Here is a 26,469-nt window from a genome sequence, read left to right on the forward strand (position 1 = left end):
CATTCATCTCTCTACCCTTGTTTAGCATCATCATGGTTTCTCATATTCATGTCTCTCTAACCTAGTTTAGCATCATCATGGTGTCTCACATTCATGTCTCTCTAACCTTGTTTAGCATCATCATGGTGTCTCACATTCATGTCTCTGTACATTCACGTCTTTATACTCTTGACTCTCTCTCCACAGACGAGGAAGGAGTCGCCTCCAACCCCGACCCACACCACCCCCACTCCCACCAGGACACCCCAGTTCACCCGTCGGTTCAGCAGCCCAGAGGGACCCCCCACTCCCAGTGGGGTCCGGTCCCCTACCCCCCAGACTAGCATCACCTCCTCCTCCTCTTCCAGGCCCCAGCACCAGGGCACCACCACACCCACCTCCCCTGTCTCCCCACCCTGGGAGACGAGGTGCCAGTCCCCCGCGGTGGTCAACCAGACCACCAAACCCTTCTCTACAGCCTCTTTATCCAGGCCTAAACCATCCACTACCACCTCACCTATATCGCCTGTATCTCCCTGGGGGTCCCGCTGTCAATCCCCTAACATCAACCAGACAACCAAGCCTTTCTCCACCACCATCTCCAACTCTTCCTCTTCCAGACCCTCTCACCAAGGCACCATCACCTCTCCTCTCTCCCCCTCACCCCTGTCCCCTCCCTGGGGTTCCAGATGCCAGTCTCCCATTGTCAGCCCCAACAACTCCAACGCAAACCATCGCCTGTTAGCCAAGAACATCATCAACGCGGCCAAACGTAAAAACAGCCCGTCCCCAGGTGCTCTGAGCGGCCACAACCTCCCAATCTCCCCACTAGGTGACAACACCACCCACCAGCACCACCAGGGCTACGACCACAGTAGCAGCAGCTCCAAACCCCCCTTCAGCCCCTACCAGTCCAGGGCCATGGGGTGCCAGTCTCCCCCTTTCGCCAGCCCTCCTCCCACCCCTACAGGGGTAATCCGGTCCCCAGTAAGGCTCTACAACACCAGGTCCCTCACTGACTCGGATGCTTCGGTGGAGTCGGAGGACTCTGGGCTGAGGTCTCCAGGACTGCAGCGTACCCACAACACCTGTCCCCGGGGCTGGGGCGGCAGCCTGAGGGTGAAGAGGGGCAGTTTTGGCACCGACCTCTAGGGGGAGCCGGGGAGAGAAGGTCAGGAGAAAGGACCATTAAGCGAAATAAGAGAAAGGAAAAAAAAACAGTGATAAAAGGGACTGGTGGGTTTTGGACAATTCTTAATTTCAGTGACCTATAGGAGCATCTAAGATGGAGGGCCAGCTCAGCGCTTGCCTCACAGGGGAGATATGGAAAGGACTTTGAAAGGAACTGACCTTGTGTGTTTGTTGCTTTGGAGTAAAGGACAATAATGTTGACCACATAGTAAAGAACCCGATGCCCTTACAATGCAGCTGGGACCTAGAAGCAACCTGTCCGGTGATTTTAAAGTCAACTAAAACCCACTGATTTGGCTGGCTGGCTATAGAAGAGTCCAGGACCGTCAAGCTCAGAGCTAGCTCAACAGTGGGATTACTGAGAGGCGAATGAAGGGACAATTCACTGTTGCCTCTTCCTCTCATTCTTACATCTTTAAAAACACGTTATACACTTATTACACACACAAAAAGGAAATGAAAGGGATTCTAAAATCCAAAGAGACTTGTGATATGGACCTTGTAATTGCTGAAATGTAAAACAAGCTTTTGACTTTGACAAGAGTTCCTTGAATAATGAAATTATTACAGTAGCTTACTTATGTTTACTCTTAAAAAAAAAAAAGGTGTTTATTGTAATTTGTACCAAAAAAAAAACAAACAAAAAAAGGTATACAGGCTAGAAGAAAAATACCAAAGACAATATCTGGAATGATGCAGTGTTTTCAAAACAGTGTTACACTTTTCATCCCCCACGTAAGACACTGATACTGGGGTGTCGTAGATAGGCCCTTTGCAGTTGTTTTGTATATATATATATATACAAATGTTTTAATGTTGCTGGGTATACATTGGAATAGAAAAGAATGCAGTTAAACCATAGGTTGACGTGATGTTTGCAGGTCTGACACAGGTCAAACTGGGGGGAGAGAAAGAGGGTGCCATTTTAAAATGACACCCTATTCTCTACGGTGCACTACTTTACACCCGAGCCTTATGGGGCCCTGGTCAAAAGTGGTGCACGAAATAGGGTGCCATTTGGAAACAGAGCACCATTTAGGACGCATACAGAGTATGAAGAGGTCCGTTTTAGTCCTGTAGTAGTCGTGTCTACAGGGAGGCAGGTATAGGAGTTTTGTAATATAATATTAGTTTTCTGGACTAGGCTTTCAACAAACAAATCCCTTTGAAAGTTGACGTGATAGTTATTAGATTGGGAAAACAAAACAACAACAAAAAAACTGACTATTACTCTTCCAACTCTGAATGAGCACGTAGAAATAGAATGGGTGGAGTCAGAGCCATGTACATTTACATTGACATTTTATAAATACGGCTCTGGATTACGATGTAGAGGTTCTCCACCATTCCAGAACTTTACTATGCAAAGAATCAAGGAACGTTGTTGTGGTGTTGAAAAAAAAAATCACAAATGGCCCAAAATGTACACTATGGTAGAGTATATCCTTTTTTAAATCAACAGGGGGGGGGGCTTCTTTACCTTTCGCAGTGCAATAATATCCCCATTATATACTGTATATACAGTTACTGTATGTTGTTTTGTGTACAGCTTTGTTTCAAATGAATGTACAGATTGGCAGGTAGAAGAGAGACGGAGACAAAAAGAGGGTTGACCTTTTATGGAGATAGTTTATGTGAGGTTTTCTGTGTTAACCAATGGGACACAATGTTACCGTTTCTAATACTGATGTGTCTACTACTCCGGGCACCGACAACAAACTAACAATGGCTGGGGACATCAATGAGAGCATGTAGAAAATACTGCATTCTGAGCGATAGGTAGGAAACGAAAAGGGGTTGGGTTTGTTGTCACTAATGTTGTAGAGACAAACATCTGTGTGTACCACGACGATGACGATCAAGGTGGCCAATAGGAAAGATGAATAAAAGAGTCATTCCACGAGAGATGGTTAAGAGTAGGTTACAGACATTGGGTCGGGATCGAGGTTGAGGTCGAGGTTGGGGTCGAGGTTGAGGTTGAGGTCGGGGTCGAGGTTGGGGTCGAGGTTGGGATCGGGGTCGAGGTTGGGATCGGGGTCGAGGTTGGGGATCGAGGTTGGGATCGAGGTTGGGATCGGGGTCGAGGTTGGGATCGGGGTCGAGGTTGGGGATCGAGGTTGGGGTCGAGGTTGGGATCGGGGTCGAGGTTGGGATCGGGGTCGAGGTTGGGGATCGAGGTTGGGATCGAGGTTGGGATCGGGGTCGAGGTTGGGGATCGAGGTTGGGGATCGAGGTTGGGGATCGAGGTTGGGGTCGAGGTTGGGATCGGGGTCGAGGTTGGGATCGGGGTCGAGGTTGGGGATCGAGGTTGGGATCGAGGTTGGGATCGGGGTCGAGGTTGGGGATCGAGGTTGGGGATCGAGGTTGGGGATCGAGGTTGGGATCGGACGATAGGAGTAGGTTTTTGTTAAATGACCAAACTCTTGCTGAAGCAAGGCCCTGTATTCCACATACAATACTCTAAATGCACAGTTTGCTTTAGTTTAGTTTTGTATTTGATCAAGTTTCACTTGATTTTGCACTTATTTTTTTCATTCCACATTCCTATTGGCACACACAGTATCGAACTAACTTTGATTGGCTGAAACAGGTGTCATTCACACAGAAATCACACTCTTTCTCCATAATCTGCATAGTAACAGTTAGAGACCGCCGCCACACACTGAACACACTATAATAGGCTTTCATATGTTATACAGTTAAAAACAATGATCAGTAAATATAACTGTTGAACTTCAACCCTCTGGAGGCATTGTATTTCAAGGCTGGGGGGTGTGGGCGGGGGGGGGGGGGGGGGGGTCACCAAGGCCACGGACATCATTCCACATCTCTCCCTCCGGCCCCGTAGCGGATCACAAACAGAACAGGACCACAGGAAACACAGGAGTGGTTCTATCCTTGTCCCCTAAACACATAGGACTCTATGTGACCGCTGCATCTGCAGATGACTGACGCGTCACATGTGGGCTGTATTCATTAGACACCCAAAACAGAAGAAAAAAAAAGGGCGTGAAACAAGAAGGGACTACCTGAACTCGTAAAATAAGGATTTGTTCTCCTTTGCACAGCGTTTTGCTACAGTGTACCCTAATGAATACAACCCTGACGAACCTCTGACTGACAGGGACAGCTGGTATTATGGTGGCTTGGCACCTTGGGTAAGCAGGAATAACCTTCTCACTGTCGCGCCTGTGTCTTAAATGGCATCCTATTCACTATGTGTAAACACATTTCGCTGGGTGTCTTTTCTTTCTTCCTTGTCTCACAACGAGTTGTCAGAACATTCACGATAAGAGAAGATGAAATGAGAGAAGACGAAAACGTCCAAATGCTACCGAACGGTAGAAATCATCTGTATATCAACAACACACTATAGGGATAGGGTGGTATTTCAGATGTTACCACTGTGGGGATCAGTCTCGAGTAACCCCCTCCCTCCCTCCCCCCCCCTCGGTTAGAGTGTAGGGGCGGCGGGGTAGCCTAGTGGTTAGAGTGTAGAGGGTGGCAGGTAGCCTAGTGGTTAGAGTGTAGAGGGTGGCAGGTAGCCTAGTGGTTAGAGTGTAGAGGGGTCAGGGTAGCCTAGTGGTTAGAGTGTAGAGGGTGGCAGGTAGCCTAGTGGTTAGAGTGTAGAGGGTGGCAGGTAGCCTAGTGGTTAGAGTGTAGAGGGTGGCAGGTAGCCTAGTGGTTAGAGTGTAGAGGGTGGCAGGTAGCCTAGTGGTTAGAGTGTAGAGGGTGGCAGGTAGCCTAGTGGTTAGAGTGTAGAGGGGTCAGGGTAGCCTAGTGGTTAGAGTGTTGGGGCGGCAGGGTAGCCTAGTGGGTAGAGTGTTGGGCTGGCAGGGTAGCCTAGTGGTTAGAGTGTAGAGGCGGCAGGGTAGCCTAGTGGTTAGAGTGTTGGGGCGGCAGGGTAGCCAAGTGGTTAGAGTGTAGGGGCGGCAGGGTAGCCTAGTGGTTAGAGTGTAGAGGGTGGCAGGTAGCCTAGTGGTTAGAGTGTTGGGGCGGCAGGGTAGCCTAGTGGTTAGAGTGTTGGGGCGGCAGGGTAGCCTAGTGGTTAGAGTGCAGAGGCGGCAGGGTAGCCTAGTGGTTAGAGTGTAGGGCTGGCAGGGTAGCCTAGTGGTTAAAGTGTTGGGGCGGCAGGGTAGCCTAGTGGTTAGAGTGTAGAGGAGGCAGGTAGCCTAGTGGTTAGAGTGTTGGGGCGGCAGGGTAGCCTAGTGGGTAGAGTGTTGGTGGCGGCAGGGTAGCCTAGTGGTTAGAGTGTTGGTGGCGGCAAGGTAGCCTAGTGGTTAGAGTGTAGAGGGTGGCAGGGTAGCCTAGTGGTTAGAGTGTTGGGGCGGCAGGGTAGCCTAGTGGTTAGAGTGTTGGGGCTGCAGGGTAGCCTAGTGGTTAGAGTGTTGGGGCGGCAGGGTAGCCAAGTGGTTAGAGTGTAGAGGCGGCAGGGTAGCCTAGTGGTTAGAGTGTTGGGGCGGCAGGGTAGCCAAGTGGTTAGAGTGTAGAGGGTGGCAGGGTAGCCTAGTGGTTAGAGTGTTGGGGCGGCAGGGTAGCCTAGTGGTTTAGAGTGTAGAGGGGGCAGGGTAGCCTAGTGGTTAGAGTGTTGGGGCGGCAGGGTAGCCAAGTGGTTAGAGTGTAGAGGGTGGCAGGGTAGCCTAGTGGTTAGAGTGTTGGGGCGGCAGGGTAGCCTAGTGGTTTAGAGTGTAGAGGGGGCAGGGTAGCCTAGTGGTTAGAGCGTTGGACTAGTAACCGAAAAGGTTGCTAGATCAAATCCCTGAGCTGACAAGGAAAAAAATCTGTCGTTCTGCCCCTTGAACAAGGCTGTTAACCCACTGTTACTAGCCCGTCATTGTAAATAAGAATTTGTTTTTAACTGTTAAATTAAAAAAAAAACCTGAGGGGGAGATTTCTTGAGTTTGAAAAATAAAGAAAAAAATGTAATTGATAATGTGACTAACAACAAAATGTGTGTATCAACAATATGTCTCATGTACCCCGCTATTTAAATAATTGAACACAAAACAAAATAAAGGTGATGACACTAATTATATCAACGTGGTCTCTTTCCATTTAAGGTCACAAAACACTTCAGTTACATTACAACAGTAAGAAGGGCCTAGGTACTGTAGAAGTTGTAGAGGCTAATCTGGGATATTATAACAGTAAGAAGGGCCTAGGTACTGTAGAAGTTGTAGAGGCTAATCTGGGATATTACAACAGTAAGAAGGGCCTAGGTACTGTAGAAGTTGTAGAGGCTAATCTGGGATATTACAACAGTAAGAAGGGCCTAGGTACTGTAGAAGTTGTAGAGGCTAATCTGGGATATTACAACAGTAAGAAGGGCCTAGGTACTGTATAAATTGTAGAGGCTAATCTGGGATATTACAACAGTAAGAAGGGCCTAGGTACTGTAGAAGTTGTAGAGGCTAATCTGGGATATTACAACAGTAAGAAGGGCCTAGTTACTGTAGAAGTTGTAGAGGCCAATCTGGGATATTACAACAGTAAGAAGGGCCTAGGTACTGTAGAAGTTGTAGAGGCTAATCTGGCATATTACAACAGTAAGAAGGGCCTAGGTACTGTAGAAGTTGTAGAGGCCAATCTGGGATATTACAACAGTAAGAAGGGCCTAGGTACTGTAGAAGTTGTAGAGGCTAATCTGGGATATTACAATGGTAAGAAGACGTTGTACATTTTGTACAGGCTAATCATAGAATACCTAAATCAACGGTGTTTTATTGTCATCACACATGACACACTGGTTCTTATCCACGCTCATAGTCTTTTATAGTATATGACAGGGGGGAAAGGACTACGACGACATACTAACTCAGAATCATTTAATTCAGCAAACCAGCAGCCACCAAGAGAAAATCAATACAGATAGCAGCTAACAAGAAAACACAAGTCTGTCAGGCTGACCTGTGGGCTTTCTGAGCCCCTTCAGCCATCTGACTGGGGTCTGTAAACGATACTCTGTCTTTCATCTTAAATTGGCTCTCCCTATTCCCTAAATAGTGCACTACTTTTTGAACCAAGACCCATAGGTATCTGATCAAAAGTAGTGCACTATATAGGGAATAGGGAGTGTCATTTTGGGACGCACTTCTCCATCTCACAACATGAGAACCAACTTATATTGATTCTGGAGTTAAACATCTACTAGCTTCATTCACATGAATCTATTTTGATAATTCATTTTGTCCTGAGAACATAGACAAATCAAATCAAATCAAATGTATTTATATAGCCCTTCTTACATCAGCTGATATCTCAAAGTGCTGTACAGAAACCCAGCCTAAAACCCCAAACAGCAAGCAATGCAGGTGTAGAAGCACGGTGGCCAGGAAAAACTCCCTAGAAAGGCCAAAACCTAGGAAGAAACCTAGAGAGGAACCAGGCTATGTGGGGTGGCCAGTCCTCTGCTGGCTGTGCCGGGTGGAGATTATAACAGAACATGGCCAAGATGTTCAAATGTTCATAGATGACCAGCAGGGTCAAATAATAATAATCACAGTGATTTTTGAGGGTGCAACAAGCCAGCACCTCAGCAGTAAAAGTCAGTTGGCTTTTCATAGCCGATCATTCAGAGTATCTCTACCGCTCCTGCTGTCTCTAGAGAGTTGAAAACAGCAGGTCTGTGACTGGTAGCACGTCCGCTGAAGTAGCCTACATATTGTGGCAGCTGTACACATGTAAATGAAGGAGGAGAATTATTGGTGATTTACGGCCATGCATAGACTGCCACCTGTAGGAACTAATAGAGGGGAGTTTTAATGAGCTGTATCTTCACCTGTAGTAATCTAACATACCACTAGGTGGCAGTACAACACAGGTCAGATATGGACAGGTCTTTCTTTCTTTCTTTTTTAGTTAAAACTGCTTTTTTTTTATTGAAAAAAAAAACAGTGTACTTACAAGAAGTATACAAACAGACAATGGTAAAATATGCTAGAAATGGTTACAACAAATTACACATTATACAGAGACATTAGAGGATGCACACATATTGATTGTTTTAACAGCTTTCTGATTAGAAGAATGTTGAATGTTCTTAATAATGTACTGCTCGGATTTCCTTCTAGAAAACACGGAAGAGTGGTTATTTATTAGTGAATTTACATTTATGAATATTACATTTTGCCATTAGCGCAATTAGTTTGGAGGTAAAAATTGTTTTTCTTTATCCTTATTATGGTTAAGGAAACCGGGCAGCACATTCTCCCATAAAAAAAATAAAAAAAATAAATAAAACAGTAATCAAGAATATTAACAATTATAAAACTATGAATATCTTTCCATAGTTTCTTTACATGTAGACAATGTCAAAATAAATGCAAATCTGTTTCTGGATGCTCAACATAAAATGTACAGTTAATGTTGATGTATTTTTTGAGTTTCTTCAGGTAATAATTCACAGGGTCATACTCATGGATCATTCTGAAAGAGAGACCTCTCTGACCTTGTTAAACAAGCAGGTATTTGTCTGGTGATAATTCGACTTTTATTCCCAACAGGTATTATTGACAAATATGTTCCAGTAAATTGTGACGTAAGGAATAGATACAATATCCCTTTGAAATAAAGCAGGTCTCTGTTGTTCTGAGGGAACAAGGGAGAAACACTATCTCTATTGGAGAGTCAACTGGATTAAGCGAAGGTAGGTCAAGAAGGTGAGGTTTGGTTACACCTCTAAATAACATGAGAGTTCCAGATGGAATAGCATCAGAGACTATGGAGAACTCTCTAGGAGGGCAGGTCAGCAAGGTGAGGTCTGGTTAAACCTCTAAATAACATGAGAGTTCCAGATGGAATAGCATCAAAGACAACAGGCCAACTCAGGTGTTACAGGGATATTGTAACGAAATACAAATTACTCATCACTGAGTAACAATTGATCTACATTAAAAAGTTAATGAAGACTTTCTATACAAAATATCCTTATTTTTCCAAATGAAATATCTATACGGGAAAATATTATGTTTACATATTAGCGACCACGCTACGAATGCTTGTCTGTGAAAAGCAGATCGTTTTGCAGGAATCTTATCAATGTTATAGTTACAAAGTAACATAAAATTGAAGCCACCAAAACGGGAGAAGATATAATGAGGGATGAAATGTCAAATTGAAGTTGGATTCTTTAAGAAATGTTTAGCCCAATTTATCTTAAAAAGTATTATTAAGAGTAGGAACATCTAAAATATGTAGACCACCATATTCATGTGTGTTCATAACAACAGATTTCCTAATTATAATTATAATGTGTACGATTCTTCCTGATGAAGCTGAAAAGCATCTGGTCAACCGCTTTACCTATGTTGTTGTCAAGATGTAGGGACTGGGCTGTATGTAGGGACTGGGCTGTATGTAGGGGACTGGGCTGTATGTAGGGGACTGGGCTGTATGTAGGGGACTGGGCTGTGTGTAGGGACTGGGCTGTGTGTAGGGACTGGGCTGCATGTAGGGACTGGGCTGTATGTAGGGGACTGGGCTGTATGTAGGGGACTGGGCTGTATGTAGGGACTGGGCTGTATGTAGGGGACTGGGCTGTATGTAGGGGACTGGGCTGTATGTAGGGACTAGGCTGCATGTAGGGACTGGGCTGCATGTAGGGACTGGGCTGTATGTAGGGGACTGGGCTGCATGTAGGGGACTGGGCTGTATGTAGGGGACTGGGCTGTATGTAGGGGACTGGGCTGTATGCAGGGGACTGGGCAGTATGTAGGGGACTGGGCTGCATGTAGGGACTGGGCTGTATGTAGGGGACTGGGCTGTATGTAGGGACTGGGCTGTATGTAGGGGACTGGGCTGTATGTAGGGGACTGGGCTGTATGTAGGGGACTGGGCTGTATGTAGGGGACTGGGCTGTATGTAGGGACTGGGCTGTATGTAGGGGACTGGGCTGTATGTAGGGGACTGGGCTGTATGTAGGGGACTGGGCGGGCTGTATGTAGGGGACTGGGCTGCATGTAGGGACTGGGCTGTATGTAGGGAACTGGGCTGTATGTAGGGACTGGGCTGCATGTAGGGACTGGGCTGTATGTAGGGGACTGGGCTGCATGTAGGGACTGGGCTGTATGTAGGGGACTGGGCTGTATGTGGGGACTGGGCTGTATGTAGGGGACTGGGCTGTATGTAGGGGACTGGGCTGTATGTAGGGGACTGGGCTACATGTAGGGACTGGGCTGTATGTAGGGGACTGGGCTGTATGTAGGGACAGGGCTGCATGTAGGGACTGGGCTGTATGTAGGGGACTGGGCTGTATGTAGGGGACTGGGCTGTATGTAGGGGACTGGGCTGTATGTAGGGGACTGGGCTGTATGTAGGGACTGGGCTGTATGTAGGGGACTGGGTTGTATGTAGGGGACTGGGCTGCATGTATGGACTGGGCTGTATGTAGGGGACTGGGCTGTATGTAGGGGACTGGGCTGCATGTAGGGACTGGGCTGTATGTAGGGGACTGGGCTGTATGTGGGGACTGGGCTGTATGTAGGGGACTGGGCTGTATGTAGGGGACTGGGCTGTATGTAGGGGACTGGGCTGTATGTAGGGACTGGGCTGTATGTAGGGGACTGGGCTGTATGTAGGGGACTGGGCGGGCTGTATGTAGGGGACTGGGCTGCATGTAGGGACTGGGCTGTATGTAGGGGACTGGGCTGTATGTAGGGACTGGGCTGCATGTAGGGACTGGGCTGTATGTAGGGACTGGGCTGTATGTAGGGGACTGGGCTGTATGTAGTGGACTGGGCTGCATGTAGGGGACTGGGCTGTATGTAGGGGACTGGGCTGCATGTAGGGGACTGGGCTGCATGTAGGGGACTGGGCTGCATGTAGGGACTGGGCTGTATGTAGGGGACTGGGCTATATGTAGGGGACTGGGCTGCATGTAGGGACTGGGCTGTATGTAGGGGACTGGGCTGCATGTAGGGACTGGGCTGTATGTAGGGGACTGGGCTGCATGTAGGGACTGGGCTGTATGTAGGGGACTGGGCTGTATGTAGGGACTGGGCTGTATGTAGGGGACTGGGCTGTATGTAGGGGACTGGGATGCATGTAGGGGACTGGGCTGTATTTAGGGGTACTGGGCTGCATGTAGGGACTGGGCTGTATGTAGGGGACTGGGCTGCATGTAGGGACTGGGCTGTATGTAGGGGACTGGGCTGTATGTAGGGACTGGGCTGTATGTAGGGGACTGGGCTGTATGTAGGGGACTGGGCTACATGTAGGGACTGGGCTGTATGTAGGGGACTGGGCTACATGTAGGGACTGGGCTGTATGTAGGGGACTGGGCTGCATGTAGGGACTGGGCTGTATGTAGGGGACTGGGCTGTATGTAGGGACTGGGCTGTATGTAGGGGACTGGGCTGTATGTAGGGGACTGGGCTGTATGTAGGGGACTGGGCTGCATGTAGTGGACTGGGCTGTATGTAGGGGACTGGGCTGCATGTAGGGACTGGGCTGTATGTAGGGGACTGGGCTGCATGTAGGGACTGGGCTGTATGTAGGGGACTGGGCTGTATGTAAGGACTGGGCTGTATGTAGGGGACTGGGCTGTATCAAGGGGACTGGGCTGTATGTAGGGGACTGGGCTGTATGTAGGGGACTGGGCTGTATGTAGGGGACTGGGCTGTATGTAGGGGACTGGGCTGTATGTAGGGGACTGGGCGGGCTGTATGTAGGGGACTGGGCTGCATGTAGAGACTGGGCTGTATGTAGGGGACTGGGCTGTATGTAGGGACTGGGCTGTATGTAGGGGACTGGGCTGTATGTAGGGGACTGGGCTGTATGTAGGGGACTGGGCTGTATGTAGGGGATAGGGCTGTATGTAGGGGACTGGGCTGTATGTAGGGGACTGGGGGGGCTGTATGTAGTGGACTGGGCTAAATGTAGGGACTGGGCTGTATGTAGGGAACTGGGCTGTATGTAGGGACTGGGCTGCATGTAGGGACTGGGCTGTATGTAGGGGACTGGGCTGCATGTAGGGACTGGGCTGCATGTAGGGGACTGGGCTGTATGTAGGGGACTGGGCTGCATGTAGGGACTGGGCTGCATGTAGGGGACTGGGCTGCATGTAGGACCTGTATGTAGGGGACTGGGCTGCATGTAGGGACTGGGCTGTATGTAGGGGACTGGGCTGTATGTAGGGACTGGGCTGTATGTAGGGGACTGGGCTGTATGTAGTGGACTGGGCTGCATGTAGGGGACTGGGCTGTATGTAGGGGACTGGGCTGCATGTAGGAACTGGGCTGTATGTAGGGGACTGGGCTGCATGTAGGGACTGGGCTGTATGTAGGGGACTGGGCTGTATGTAGGGGACTGGGCTGTATGTAGGGGACTGGGCTGTATGTAGGGACTGGGCTGTATGTAGGGGACTGGGCTGTATGTAGGGGACTGGGCTGTATGTAGGGGACTGGGCGGGCTGTATGTAGGGGACTGGGCTGCATGTAGGGACTGGGCTGTATGTAGGGGACTGGGCTGTATGTAGGGACTGGGCTGCATGTAGGGACTGGGCTGTATGTAGGGGACTGGGCTGCATGTAGGGACTGGGCTGCATGTAGGGACTGGGCTGTATGTAGGGGACTGGGCTGCATGTAGGGACTGGGCTGTATGTTTGGGACTGGGCTGCATGTAGAGACTGGGCTGTATGTAGGGGACTGGGCTGTATGTGGGGACTGGGCTGTATGTAGGGGACTGGGCTGTATGTAGGGGATTGGGCTGCATGTAGGGGACTGGGCTGTATGTAGGGGACTGGGCTGCATGTAGGGACTGGGCTGTATGTAGGGGACTGGGCTGCATGTAGGGACTGGGCTGTATGTAGGGGACTGGGCTGTATGTGGGGACTGGGCTGTATGTAGGGGACTGGGCTGTATGTAGGGGACTGGGCTGTATGTAGGGGACTGGGCTGTATGTAGGGGACTGGGCTGTATGTAGGGACTGGGCTGTATGTAGGGGACTGGGCTGTATGTAGGGGACTGGGCGGGCTTTATGTAGAGGACTGGGCTGCATGTAGGGACTGCCTGTATGTAGGGGACTGGGCTGTATGTAGGGACTGGGCTGCATGTAGGGACTGGGCTGTATGTAGGGACTGGGCTGTATGTAGGGGACTGGGCTGCATGTAGGGACTGGGCTGTATGTAGAGGACTGGGCTGTATGTAGGGGACTGGGCTGCTTGTAGGGACTGGGCTGTATGTAGGGGACTGGGCTGCATGTAGGGACTGGGCTGTATGTAGGGGACTGGGCTGCATGTAGGGACTGGGCTGTATGTAGGGGACTGGGCTGTATGTAGGGACTGGGCTGTATGTAGGGGACTGGGCTGTATGTAGGGGACTGGGCTGCATGTAGGGGACTGGGCTGTATGTAGGGGACTGGGCTGCATGTAGGGACTGGGCTGTATGTAGGGGACTGGGCTGCATGTAGGGACTGGGCTGTATGTAGGGGACTGGGCTGTATGTAGGGACTGGGCTGTATGTATGGGACTGGGCTGTATGTAGGGGACTGGGCTGTATGTAGGGGACTGGGCTGTATGTAGGTGACTGGGCTGTATGTAGGGACTGGGCTGTGTGTAGGGGACTGGGCTGTATGTAGGGACTGGGCTGTATGTAGGGGACTGGGCTGTATGTAGGGACTGGGCTGTATGTAGGGGACTGGGCTGTATGTAGGGACTGGGCTGTATGTAGGGGGACTGGGCTGCATGTAGGGACTGGGCTGTATGTAGGGGACTGGGCTGCATGTAGGGACTGGGCTGTATGTAGGGGACTGGGCTGCATGTAGGGACTGGTTTGTATGTAGGGGACTGGGCTGTATGTAGGGACTGGGCTGTATGTAGGGGACTGGGCTGCATGTAGGGACTGGGCTGTATGTAGGGGACTGGGCTGCATGTAGGACCCGGGCTGTATGTAGGGGACTGGGCTGCATGTAGGGACTGGGCTGTATGTAGGGGACTGGGCTGTATGTAGGGACTGGGCTGTATGTAGGGGACTGGGTTGTATGTAGGGGACTGGGCTGTATGTAGGGGACTGGGCGGGCTGTATGTAGGGGACTGGGCTGCATGTAGGGACTGGGCTGTATGTAGGGGACTGGGCTGTATGTAGGGACTGGGCTGCATGTAGGGACTGGGCTGTATGTAGGGACTGGGCTGTATGTAGGGGACTGGGCTGCATGTAGGGACTGGGCTGTATGTAGGGGACTGGGCTGTATGTAGGGGACTGGGCTGCATGTAGGGACTGGGCTGTATGTAGGGGACTGGGCTGCATGTAGGGACTGGGCTGTATGTAGGGGACTGGGCTGTATGTAGGGGACTGGGCTGCATGTAGGGACTGGGCTGTATGTAGGGGACTGGGCTGCATGTAGAGACTGGGCTGTATGTAGGGGACTGGGCTGTATGTTTGGGACTGGGCTGCATGTAGAGACTGGGCTGTATGTAGGGGACTGGGCTGTATGTGGGGACTGGGCTGTATGTAGGGGACTGGGCTGTATGTAGGGGATTGGGCTGCATGTAGGGGACTGGGCTGTATGTAGGGGACTGGGCTGCATGTAGGGACTGGGCTGTATGTAGGGGACTGGGCTGCATGTAGGGACTGGGCTGTATGTAGGGGACTGGGCTGTATGTGGGGACTGGGCTGTATGTAGGGGACTGGGCTGTATGTAGGGGACTGGGCTGTATGTAGGGGACTGGGCTGTATGTAGGGGACTGGGCTGTATGTAGGGACTGGGCTGTATTTAGGGGACTGGGCTGTATGTAGGGGACTGGGCGGGCTTTATGTAGGGGACTGGGCTGAATGTAGGGACTGCCTGTATGTAGGGGACTGGGCTGTATGTAGGGACTGGGCTGCATGTAGGGACTGGGCTGTATGTAGGGACTGGGCTGTATGTAGGGGACTGGGCTGCATGTAGGGACTGGGCTGTATGTAGAGGACTGGGCTGTATGTAGGGGACTGGGCTGCATGTAGGGACTGGGCTGTATGTAGGGGACTGGGCTGCATGTAGGGACTGGGCTGTATGTAGGGGACTGGGCTGCATGTAGGGACTGGGCTGTATGTAGGGGACTGGGCTGTATGTAGGGACTGGGCTGTATGTAGGGGACTGGGCTGTATGTAGGGGACTGGGCTGCATGTAGGGGACTGGGCTGTATGTAGGGGACTGGGCTGCATGTAGGGACTGGGCTGTATGTAGGGGACTGGGCTGCATGTAGGGACTGGGCTGTATGTAGGGGACTGGGCTGTATGTAGGGACTGGGCTGTATGTATGGGACTGGGCTGTATGTAGGGGACTGGGCTGTATGTAGGGGACTGGGCTGTATGTAGGTGACTGGGCTGTATGTAGGGACTGGGCTGTATGTAGGGGACTGGGCTGTATGTAGGGACTGGGCTGTATGTAGGGGACTGGGCTGTATGTAGGGACTGGGCTGTATGTAGGGGACTGGGCTGTATGTAGGGACTGGGCTGTATGTAGGGGACTGGGCTGCATGTAGGGACTGGGCTGTATGTAGGGGACTGGGCTGCATGTAGGGACTGGGCTGTATGTAGGGGACTGGGCTGCATGTAGGGACTGGGCTGTATGTAGGGGACTGGGCTGTATGTAGGGACTGGGCTGTATGTAGGGGACTGGGCTGCATGTAGGGACTGGGCTGTATGTAGGGGACTGGGCTGCATGTAGGACCCGGGCTGTATGTAGGGGACTGGGCTGCATGTAGGGACTGGGCTGTATGTAGGGGACTGGGCTGTATGTAGGGACTGGGCTGTATGTAGGGGACTGGGTTGTATGTAGGGGACTGGGCTGTATGTAGGGGACTGGGCGGGCTGTATGTAGGGGACTGGGCTGCATGTAGGGACTGGGCTGTATGTAGGGGACTGGGCTGTATGTAGGGACTGGGCTGCATGTAGGGACTGGGCTGTATGTAGGGACTGGGCTGTATGTAGGGGACTGGGCTGCATGTAGGGACTGGGCTGTATGTAGGGGACTGGGCTGTATGTAGGGGACTGGGCTGCATGTAGGGACTGGGCTGTATGTAGGGGACTGGGCTGCATGTAGGGACTGGGCTGTATGTAGGGGACTGGGCTGTATGTAGGGGACTGGGCTGCATGTAGGGACTGGGCTGTATGTAGGGGACTGGGCTGCATGTAGAGACTGGGCTGTATGTAGGGGACTGGGCTGTATGTGGGGACTGGGCTGTATGTAGGGGACTGGGCTGTATGTAGGGGACTGGGCTGTATGTAGGGGACTGGGCTGTATGTAGGGGACTGGGCTGTATGTAGGGACTGGGCTGTATGTAGGGGACTGGGCTGTATGTAGGGGACTGGGCTGTATGTAGGGGACTGGGCGGACTGTATGTAGGGGACTGGGCTGCATGTAGGGACTGGGCTGTATGTAGGGGACTGGGCTGTATGTAGGGACTGGGCTGCATGTAGGGACTGGGCTGTATGTAGGGGACTGGGCTGCATGTAGGGACTGGGCTGTATGTAGGGGACTGGGCTGCATGTAGGGACTGGGCTTTATGTAGGGGACTGGGCTGTATGTAGGGGACTGGGCTGTATGTAGGGGACTGGGCTGTATGTAGGGGACTGGGCTGTATGTAGGGGACTGGGCTGTATATAGGGGACTGGGCTGTATGTAGGGGACTGGGCTGTATATAGGGGACTGGGCTGTATGTAGGGACTGGGCTGTATGTAGGGGACTGGGCTGTATGTAGGGGACTGGGCTGCATGTAGGGGACTGGGCTGTATGTAGGGGACTGGGCTGTATGTAGGGGACTGGGCTGCATGTAGGGGACTGGGCTGTATGTAGGGGACTGGGCTGTATGTAGGGGACTGGGCTGTATATAGGGGACTGGGCTGTATGTAGGGACTGGGCTGTATGTAGGGGACTGGGCTGTATGTAGGGGACTGGGCTGCATGTAGGGGACTGGGCTGTATGTAGGGACTGGGCTGTATGTAGGGGACTGGGCTGTATGTAGGGGACTGGGCTGTATGTAGGGGCTGGGCTGTATGTAGGGGACTGGGCTGCATGTAGGGGACTGGGCTGCATGTAGGGGACTGGGCTGTACGTAGGGACTGGGCTGTATGTAGGGGCTGGGCTGTATGTAGGGACTGGGCTGTATGTAGGGGACTGGGCTGTATGTAGGGACTGGGCTGTATGTAGGGGACTGGGCTGTATGTAGGGGACTGTGCTTTATATAGGGGACTGGGCTGTATGTAGGGACTGGGCTGTATGTAGGGGACTGGGCTGTATGTAGGGGACTGGGCTGCATGTAGGGGACTGGGCTGTATATAGGGGACTGGGCTGCATGTAGGGACTGGGCTGTATGTAGGGGACTGGGCTGTATGTAGGGGACTGGGCTGTATATAGGGCCAGGGCTGTATGTAGGGACTGGGCTGTATGTAGGGACTGGGCTGCATGTAGGGGACTGGGCTGTATGTAGGGACTGGGCTGTATGTAGGGGCTGGGCTGTATGTAGGGACTGGGCTGTATGTAGGGACTGGGCTGTATGTAGGGGACTGGGCTGTATGAAGGAACTGGGCTGCATGTAGGGGACTGGGCTGTATGTAGGGACTGGGCTGTATGTAGGGGACTGGGCTGTATGTAGGGACTGGGCTGTATGTAGGGGACTGGGCTGTATGTAGGGACTGGGCTGTATGTAGGGGACTGGGCTGTATGTAGGGACTGGGCTGTATGTAGGGGACTGGGCTGTATGTAGGGACTGGGCTGTATGTAGGGGACTGGGCTGTATGAAGGAACTGGGCTGCATGTAGGGGACTGGGCTGTATGTAGGGACTGGGCTGTATGTAGGGGACTGGGCTGTATGTAGGGACTGGGCTGTATGTAGGGGACTGGGCTGTATGTAGGGACTGGGCTGTATGTAGGGGACTGGGCTGTATGTAGGGACTGGGCTGTATGTAGGGGACTGGGCTGTATGTAGGGGACTGGGCTGTATGTAGGGGCTGGGCTGTATGTAGGGGACTGGGCTGCATGTAGGGGACTGGGCTGCATGTAGGGGACTGGGCTGTATGTAGGGACTGGGCTGTATGTAGGGGCTGGGCTGTATGTAGGGACTGGGCTGTATGTAGGGGACTGGGCTGTATGTAGGGACTGGGCTGTATGTAGGGGACTGGGCTGTATGTAGGGGACTGTGCTTTATATAGGGGACTGGGCTGTATGTAGGGACTGGGCTGTATGTAGGGGACTGGGCTGTATGTAGGGGACTGGGCTGCATGTAGGGGACTGGGCTGTATATAGGGGACTGGGCTGCATGTAGGGACTGGGCTGTATGTAGGGGACTGGGCTGTATGTAGGGGACTGGGCTGTATATAGGGACTGGGCTGTATGTAGGGACTGGGCTGTATGTAGGGACTGGGCTGCATGTAGGGGACTGGGCTGTATGTAGGGACTGGGCTGTATGTAGGGGCTGGGCTGTATGTAGGGACTGGGCTGTATGTAGGGACTGGGCTGTATGTAGGGGACTGGGCTGTATGAAGGAACTGGGCTGCATGTAGGGGACTGGGCTGTATGTAGGGACTGGGCTGTGTGTAGGGGACTGGGCTGTATGTAGGGACTGGGCTGTATGTAGGGACTGGGCTGTATGTAGGGGACTGGGCTGTATGTAGGGACTGGGCTGTATGTAGGGGACTGGGCTGTATGTAGGGACTGGGCTGTATGTAGGGGACTGGGCTGTATGTAGGGACTGGGCTGTATGTAGGGGACTGGGCTGTATGAAGGAACTGGGCTGCATGTAGGGGACTGGGCTGTATGTAGGGACTGGGCTGTATGTAGGGGACTGGGCTGTATGTAGGGACTGGGCTGTATGTAGGGGACTGGGCTGTATGTAGGGACTGGGCTGTATGTAGGGGACTGGGCTGTATGTAGGGACTGGGCTGTATGTAGGGGACTGGGCTGTATGTAGGGACTGGGCTGTATGTAGGGGACTGGGCTGTATGAAGGAACTGGGCTGCATGTAGGGGACTGGGCTGTATGTAGGGACTGGGCTGTATGTAGGGGACTGGGCTGTATGTAGGGACTGGGCTGTATGTAGGGGACTGGGCTGTATGTAGGGACTGGGCTGTATGTAGGGGACTGGGCTGTATGTAGGGACTGGGCTGTATGTAGGGGACTGGGCTGTATGTAGGGACTGGGCTGTATGTAGGGGACTGGGCTGTATGAAGGAACTGGGCTGCATGTAGGGGACTGGGCTGTATGTAGGGACTGGGCTGTATGTAGGGGACTGGGCTGTAAGTAGGGACTGGGCTGTATGTAGGGGACTGGGCTGTATGTAGGGACTGGGCTGTATGTAGGGGACTGGGCTGTATGTAGGGACTGGGCTGTATGTAGGGGACTGGGCTGTATGTAGGGGACTGGGCTGTATGTAGGGGCTGGGCTGTATGTAGGGGACTGGGCTGCATGTAGGGGACTGGGCTGCATGTAGGGGACTGGGCTGTATGTAGGGACTGGGCTGTATGTAGGGACTGGGCTGTATGTAGGGACTGGGCTGTATGTAGGGACTGGGCTGCATGTAGGGGATTGGGCTGTATGTAGGGACTGGGCTGTATGTAGGGGCTGGGCTGTATGTAGGGACTGGGCTGTATGTAGGGACTGGGCTGTATGTAGGGGACTGGGCTGTATGAAGGAACTGGGCTATATGTAGGGGACTGGGCTGTATGTAGGGACTGGGCTGTATGTAGGGGACTGGGCTGTATGTAGGGACTGGGCTGTATGTAGGGGACTGGGCTGTATGTAGGGACTGGGCTGTATGTAGGGGACTGGGCTGTATGTAGGGACTGGGCTGTATGTAGGGGACTGGGCTGTATGTAGGGACTGGGCTGTATGTAGGGGACTGGGCTGTATGAAGGAACTGGGCTGCATGTAGGGGACTGGGCTGTATGTAGGGACTGGGCTGTATGTAGGGGACTGGGCTGTATGTAGGGACTGGGCTGTATGTAGGGGACTGGGCTGTATGTAGGGACTGGGCTGTATGTAGGGGACTGGGCTGTATGTAGGGACTGGGCTGTATGTAGGGGACTGGGCTGTATGTAGGGACTGGGCTGTATGTAGGGGACTGGGCTGTATGTAGGGGACTGGGCTGTATGTAGGGGACTGGGCTACATAAGTAAGTCTGGAGAGACCTTCTGCTTTAGAAAGCAGAATAGTCAATAAGGTCTAACACCAGTCAGATATGATTAGATATATGTCTATTCATCATGAAGCCAGATTGGGTCTCTTCTATAATTGAGTCCAATACTGCCTTCATTATTTTTTGAAAATATAGAGGACACTATTTTGTAGTTGTTATTGAGCAGACAGATTGGACGCCAATTATGGAGGAGAAGAAAGTCTTTCTTGGGCTTAGCGATTAACGTACTCAGACCTTGAGTCAAACTGGGAGAGAGGGCATTATTTGCAATGCTTTCAGCAGTTATGGACAGGTCAAGAATCACGGATATAGCCTGGCTGACACAACACACGTGACTCACATTACAGGGAAAGCTGTGACACACTGGTCTGGAAAGGAGGCCGTTTGTTAAAGCAATATTCGCTCAGAAATTGAGGAACGGGTTTGATTAGTTCTCTAAAAAAAAAATTATCTCCCCCTCATTGGTTAAGACTTGGTGTTGTTTGGATTTGAAAATCCAACCATTGTTAATGGAACGGTGAGGCGCTCGCTCGGAGGCTGTGTGTGTGTGGGACACAGTAAAATCACAGACCCCTCCATTGTGGATGCATTGTACTGACAACATCAAAGGGCCATTTCAGACTTAAGTCAGGAGGACTTTGAGAGTTCGGTGTTGGCCAGACTATCACTGATACATTTACAGCCACAGCACATCGATACAGCACAGCACAATCTGCCCCCCCCCCACCCCAATTGTTGTCAATTGTTGTCTTATTCTGTATTGCTTAATTTTATCCAGTCGTTGTACAAGGTTTACATGTCACACAAAAAAAAGTCACACTTTAAACTGTCAAATAACAAACACAAGAATTGCCAGTCCCTCTTACCTGAAGTTTGGTAAGTATGTATTTATGTTGTTCAAATACCTAAATTGTTTTCACAGGGTCTGTTCATCCCTCACCGTTGTTCTGTTTGGTCCGTGCACTGCAGCAGGAAAACGTAAACGTAGACCAGCAGTGTTATTAGTGAATAGTCCCAGTAGAGGTCTTGGAAAAAAGACATCTTCCTTCACATTTAGCAGGATGACTTTCCTCAGTGCAAATGACAGCGAGGTTTGTTGTTTTAACAAGAAAGGTGAAATGCAAAAAAACTATCAAAACGCTATGAACGGGAGAAAACCGAGAACGTATCAACCAAGACAAGCTTTAATTGGATTTTTATCTTTCACAACTACATTGTCACTGTAGATAGCCTCGCGGTTTACAGGATGAATAACGTTAACATTCGAAAACACCAGCTTTTTAAAGGAGACGACGTGAGCTGCTGTGTAAAGATACTTATTATTTGGATTTAACATCCTATTCTGGGTAAGTAATTTACATTTGTATTACACACCTGCGTGGATTTACTCTAAACATTACGTTATTTTTTTCTAGTGCTGCCACAAAAGAGGAGAGAAGTTAAAACCCCTTAAACTTACTCCAGCGCTTTTCCTTCAAACTACATTCAGATGTTATTTAATTAATGAACAATCCTAAAATGACTGTACAGTAAGTTAGTCGCTGGCGTAATGCATCCCAACATTGAGTGATTTGAAACTGTCAATATTCCCATTTCCTCTGTAGCTTTATAAAAACAGTTGTTTGATTATCCATTGTCCATCTGCTTATTATTTGACTCAATTGGGCAATATTTTGTGTGTGTGTGTGTGTGGAGTCTATTGTGTGGTTCCCAGCAGCCCTAATGTGTTAGTAATGTGTGAATGCAGAATACTTAGGTCAGAATGCCAACAACAGTAGGTATTACATAATTATACTGTGGCCATTGTGGGTGGGTGGGCTCCCCATCTTATTGCTGAAGGTTTGGACGTGTGGTTGTGTGTAGCTAACTGTCCCTGTACTGCCTTAATGCCTGTCCTATCCTTGACTGTTTTAACCCTCATATAATAGCTACTCTCACTCTGAGCTAACCTACTCCGCCCATACACACCTCCTACAGCATGGTTTAGAGTGAACTAGTGTACAGTACATGGCAGCCACTGAGTCAGTGCAGCAACACTGTCATTATAACATGCAAGGAGCTGATAGGCTACTAGTCAGGAACAGGGTTATTGTATGTTGCAGGCCGAAGTAGTCATTATAAAACGTGTTGTTTGAATCCAGAATGCTGATTGGTTGAATTTTAAACGTTCCTTCCTTTATTTAACTAGGCAAGTCAGTTAAAAGAACACATTCTTATTTTCAACCGCAGCCTAGGAACAGTGGGTTAACTGCCTTGTTCAGGGGCAGAACGACAGATTTTTTTTCCTTGTCAGCTCTGGGATTTGATCTTGCAACTTTCAAATGCTAGTCTAGTCGGCAGGTAGCCTAGTGGTTAGAGTGTTGGACAGTAGACTTATTTACTACCTACTGTTGTGGGCATTCTGCTAGTCCAACACTCTAACCACTAGACTACCTGCCGCCCCAACACTTTCTGGGCAATACCTGTTCTGTTTGATTTAACAATGTCCCACATCCCAGCCAGTCAATTTATATACTTAATCTCCCTTTGAAAAAAGTTTCTAGACTAGCATTTTGTTTGCCACATTTGGGGTTTGTCTAAATCTTGCTCTCTGCCTTACCAACTTGTTGACATTTTTTGCAGTTTTCTTTTGTGATCTCCACAGTGCAAATATGAGAGTGAAGAGGCAGACAGCTTCTCTGATCAAGGCAAATTAATTTATCAGGATCATTACAATGGTTATGTCCAGAGAAATGGCAATAAAGGTAAACAAACCAAAGTTTGTTGTCTTTTCGGCTGCTTGATGTGATTGTGTGTTAGCTTCAGTTAGCTAGCTAGCGGATGAGAAGTAGCTAGCTTGCGTAGCTTGATACCAAGGATTTGTTTAGCATAGCAACCATTGAAAATAGAATGGATAGAAGGAACGAGCTGCCCATTTTGCTAGTAACTTCAGAATCTTATAACTAACGACTGGCTCTTGCCACAGACTATTTTGTATGATGGATGGATGAAATAAAACAAATTTACTCAATATAATGTCTTTAATAGAACATGTCATTGATCTTTTTTTTAAATTATTTATTTATTTTTAATATGTTGGCAACCGTTTTATAAAAGCAATAAAGCCCTCGATCTCAGGAATGATTGAGAAAAACACCTTCCTAAGTGCTGTTTCCCCAACCTTGGTTTCGCCCCTGGGCATTAGAACAGCCCTTAGTCTGGAGTTTTTCACAATATAATTCCCAGGATATCATGCCTTAATGCTTAATAAGTAGCCTTGTCTGAGCCAGAATAGCCCATACAGTGGGGCAAGAAAGTATTTAGTCAGCCACCAATTGTGCAAGAGGCCTGTAATTTTCATCATAAGTACACTTAAACTATGACAGACAAAATGAGAAGAAAAAAAATCCAGAAAATCACATTGTAGGATTTTTAATGAACTTATTTGCAAATTATGGTGGGAAATAAGTATTTGGTCAATAACAAAAGTTTCTCAATACTTTGTTATATACCCTTTGTTGGCAATGACAGAGGTCAAACGTTTTCTGTAAGTCTTCACAAGGTTTTCACACACGGTTGCTGGTATTTTGTCCCATTCCTCCATGCAGATTTCCTCTAGAGCAGTGATGTTTTGGGGCTGTTGCTGGGCAACACGGACTTTCAACTCCCTCCAAATATTTTCTATGGGGTTGAGATCTGGAGACTGGCTAGGCCACTCCAGGACCTTGAAATGCGTTCTTACGAAGCCACTCCTTCGTTGCCCGGGCGGTGTGTTTGGGATCATTGTCATGCTGAAAGACCCAGCCACGTTTCATCTTCAATGCCCTTGCTGATGAAAGGAGGTTTTCACTCAAAATCTCACGATACATGGCCCCATTCATTCTTTCCTTTACACGGATAAGTCGTCCTGGTCCCTTTGCAGAAAAACAGCCCCAAAGCATGATGTTTCCACCCCCATGCTTCACAGTAGGTATGGTGTTCTTTGGATGCAACTCAGCATTATTTGTCCTCCAAACACGACGAGTTGAGTTTTTACCAAAAAGTTCTATTTTGGTTTCATCTGACCATATGACATTCTCCCAATCTTCTTCTGGATCATCTAAATGCTCTCTAGCAAACTTCAGATGGGCCTGGACATGTACTGGCTTAAGCAGGGGGACACGTCTGGCACTGCAGGATTTGAGTCCCTGGCGGCGTAGTGTGTTACTGATGGTAGGCTTGTTACTTTGGTCCCAGCTCTCTGCAGGTTATTCACTAGGTCCCCCCGTGTGGTTCTGGGATTTTTGCTCACCGTTCTTGTGATAATTTTGACCCCACGGGGTGAGATCCTGCGTGGAGCCCCAGATCGAGGGAGAATATCAGTGGTGTTGTATGTCTTCTATTTCCTAATAATTGCTCCCACAGTTAATTTCTTCACACCAAGCTGCTTACCTATTGCAGATTCAGTCTTCCCAGCCTGGTGCAGGTCTACAATTTTGTTTCTGGTGTTCTTTGACAGCTCTTTGGTCTTGGCCATAGTGTAGTTTGGAGTGTGACTGTTTGAGGTTGTGGACAGGTGTCTTTTATACTGATAACAAGTGCAAACAGGTGCCATTAATACAGGTAACGAGTGGAGGACAGAGGAGCCTCTTAAAGAAGAAGTTACAGGTCTGTGAGAGCCAGAAATCTTGCTTGTTTGTTGGTGACCAAATACTTATTTTCCACCATAATTTGCAAATAAATTCATAAAAAATCCTACAATGTGATTTTCTGCATTTTTTTCTCCAAATTTTGTCTGTCATAGTTGAAGTGTACCTATGATGAAAATTACAGGCCTCTCTCATCTTATTAAGTGGGTGAACTTGCACAATTGGTGGCTGACTAAATACTTTTTTGCCCCACTGTATACAGTGGGGAGAACAAGTATGTGATACACTGCCGATTTTGCAGGTTTTCCTACTTACAAAGCATGTAGAGGTCTGTAATGTTTATCATAGGTACACTTGAACTGTGACAGACATAATCTAAAAATTCCAGAAAATCACATTGTTTGACTTTTAATGAATTAATTAGCATTTTATTGCATGACATAAGTATTTGATCACCTACCAACCAGTAAGAATTCCGGCTCTCACAGACCTGTTAGTTTTTCTTTAAGAAGCCCTAAGAAGCCCTCCTGTTCTCCACTCATGACCTGTATTAACTACACCTGTTTGAACTCGTTACCTGTATAAGACACCTGTCCACACACTCAATCAAACAGACTACAACCTCGCCACAATGGCCAAGACCAGATAGCTGTGTAAGGACATCAGGGATACAATTGTAGACCTGCACAAGGCTGGGATGGGCTACAGGACAATAGGCAAGTAGCTTGGTGAGAAGGCAACAACTGTTGGCGCAATTATTAGAACATGAAAGAAGTTGAAGATGACGGTCAATCACCCTCTGTCAGGGGCTCCATGCAAGATCTCACCTCATGGGGCACCAATGATCATGAGGAAGGTTAGGGATCAGCCCAGAACTACACGGCAGGACCTAGTCAATGGTCTGAAGAGAGCTGGGACCACAGTCTCAAAGAAAACCACTAGTAATACACTACGCCATCATGGATTAAAATCCTGCAGCGCACGCAAGGTCCCCCTGCTCAAGCCAGCGCATGTCCAAGCCCGTCTGAAGTTTGCCAATGACCATCTGGATGATCCAGAGGAGGAATGGGAGAAGGTCATGCGGTCTGTTGAGACAAAAATATAGTTTTTTAGTCTAAACTTCACTCGCAGTGTTCGGAGGAAGAAGAAGGATGAGTACAACCCCAAGAACACCATCCAACTGTGAAGCATGGAGGTGGAAACATCATTCTTTGGGGATGCTTTTCTGCAAAGGGAACAGGACAACTGCACCGTATTGAGGGGAGGATGGATGGGGAGATCTTGGCCAACAACCTCCTTCCCTCAGTAAGAGCATTGAAGATGGGTCGTGACTGGGTCTTCCAGCATGACAACGACCCGAAACACACAACCAGGGCAACTAAGGAGTGGCTCCGTAGGAAGCATCTCAAGGTCCTGGAGTGGCCTAGCCAGTCTCCAGACCTGAACCCAATAGAAAATCTTTGGAGGGAGCTGAAAGTCCCTATTGCCCAGCGACAGCCCCGAAACCTGAAGGATCTGGAGAAAGTCTGTATGGAGGAGTGAGCCAAAATTCCTGCTGCAGTGTGTGCAAACCTGGTCAAGAAC

General features: G+C 49.6%; 1 protein-coding gene and 1 long non-coding RNA gene across 5 annotated transcripts in view; both read left to right on the plus strand.

The window, feature by feature from the left end:
- The window catches only part of LOC110489230 (uncharacterized), a 43,923-nt gene extending 42,301 nt beyond the window's left edge, over nt 1-1,622 (plus strand). For all 4 annotated transcript variants that reach the window (XM_036943513.2, XM_036943514.2, XM_036943515.2 and 1 more), the window contains one exon: nt 187-1,622. In XM_036943513.2, the coding sequence (XP_036799408.1) occupies nt 187-1,131 (945 nt within the window). In that variant the 3' untranslated portion in view covers nt 1,132-1,622. The remainder of the gene's footprint in view (nt 1-186) is intronic.
- LOC149978360 (uncharacterized) overlaps nt 1-26,469 on the plus strand; it is a 441,331-nt gene that overhangs the window by 327,557 nt on the left and 87,305 nt on the right. The window lies entirely within an intron of this gene.

The sequence above is a fragment of the Oncorhynchus mykiss genome, chromosome 14, assembly GCF_057628025.1.
Source record: "Oncorhynchus mykiss isolate SJ-2025 chromosome 14, ASM5762802v1, whole genome shotgun sequence".
Lineage (NCBI taxonomy): Eukaryota > Metazoa > Chordata > Actinopteri > Salmoniformes > Salmonidae > Oncorhynchus > Oncorhynchus mykiss.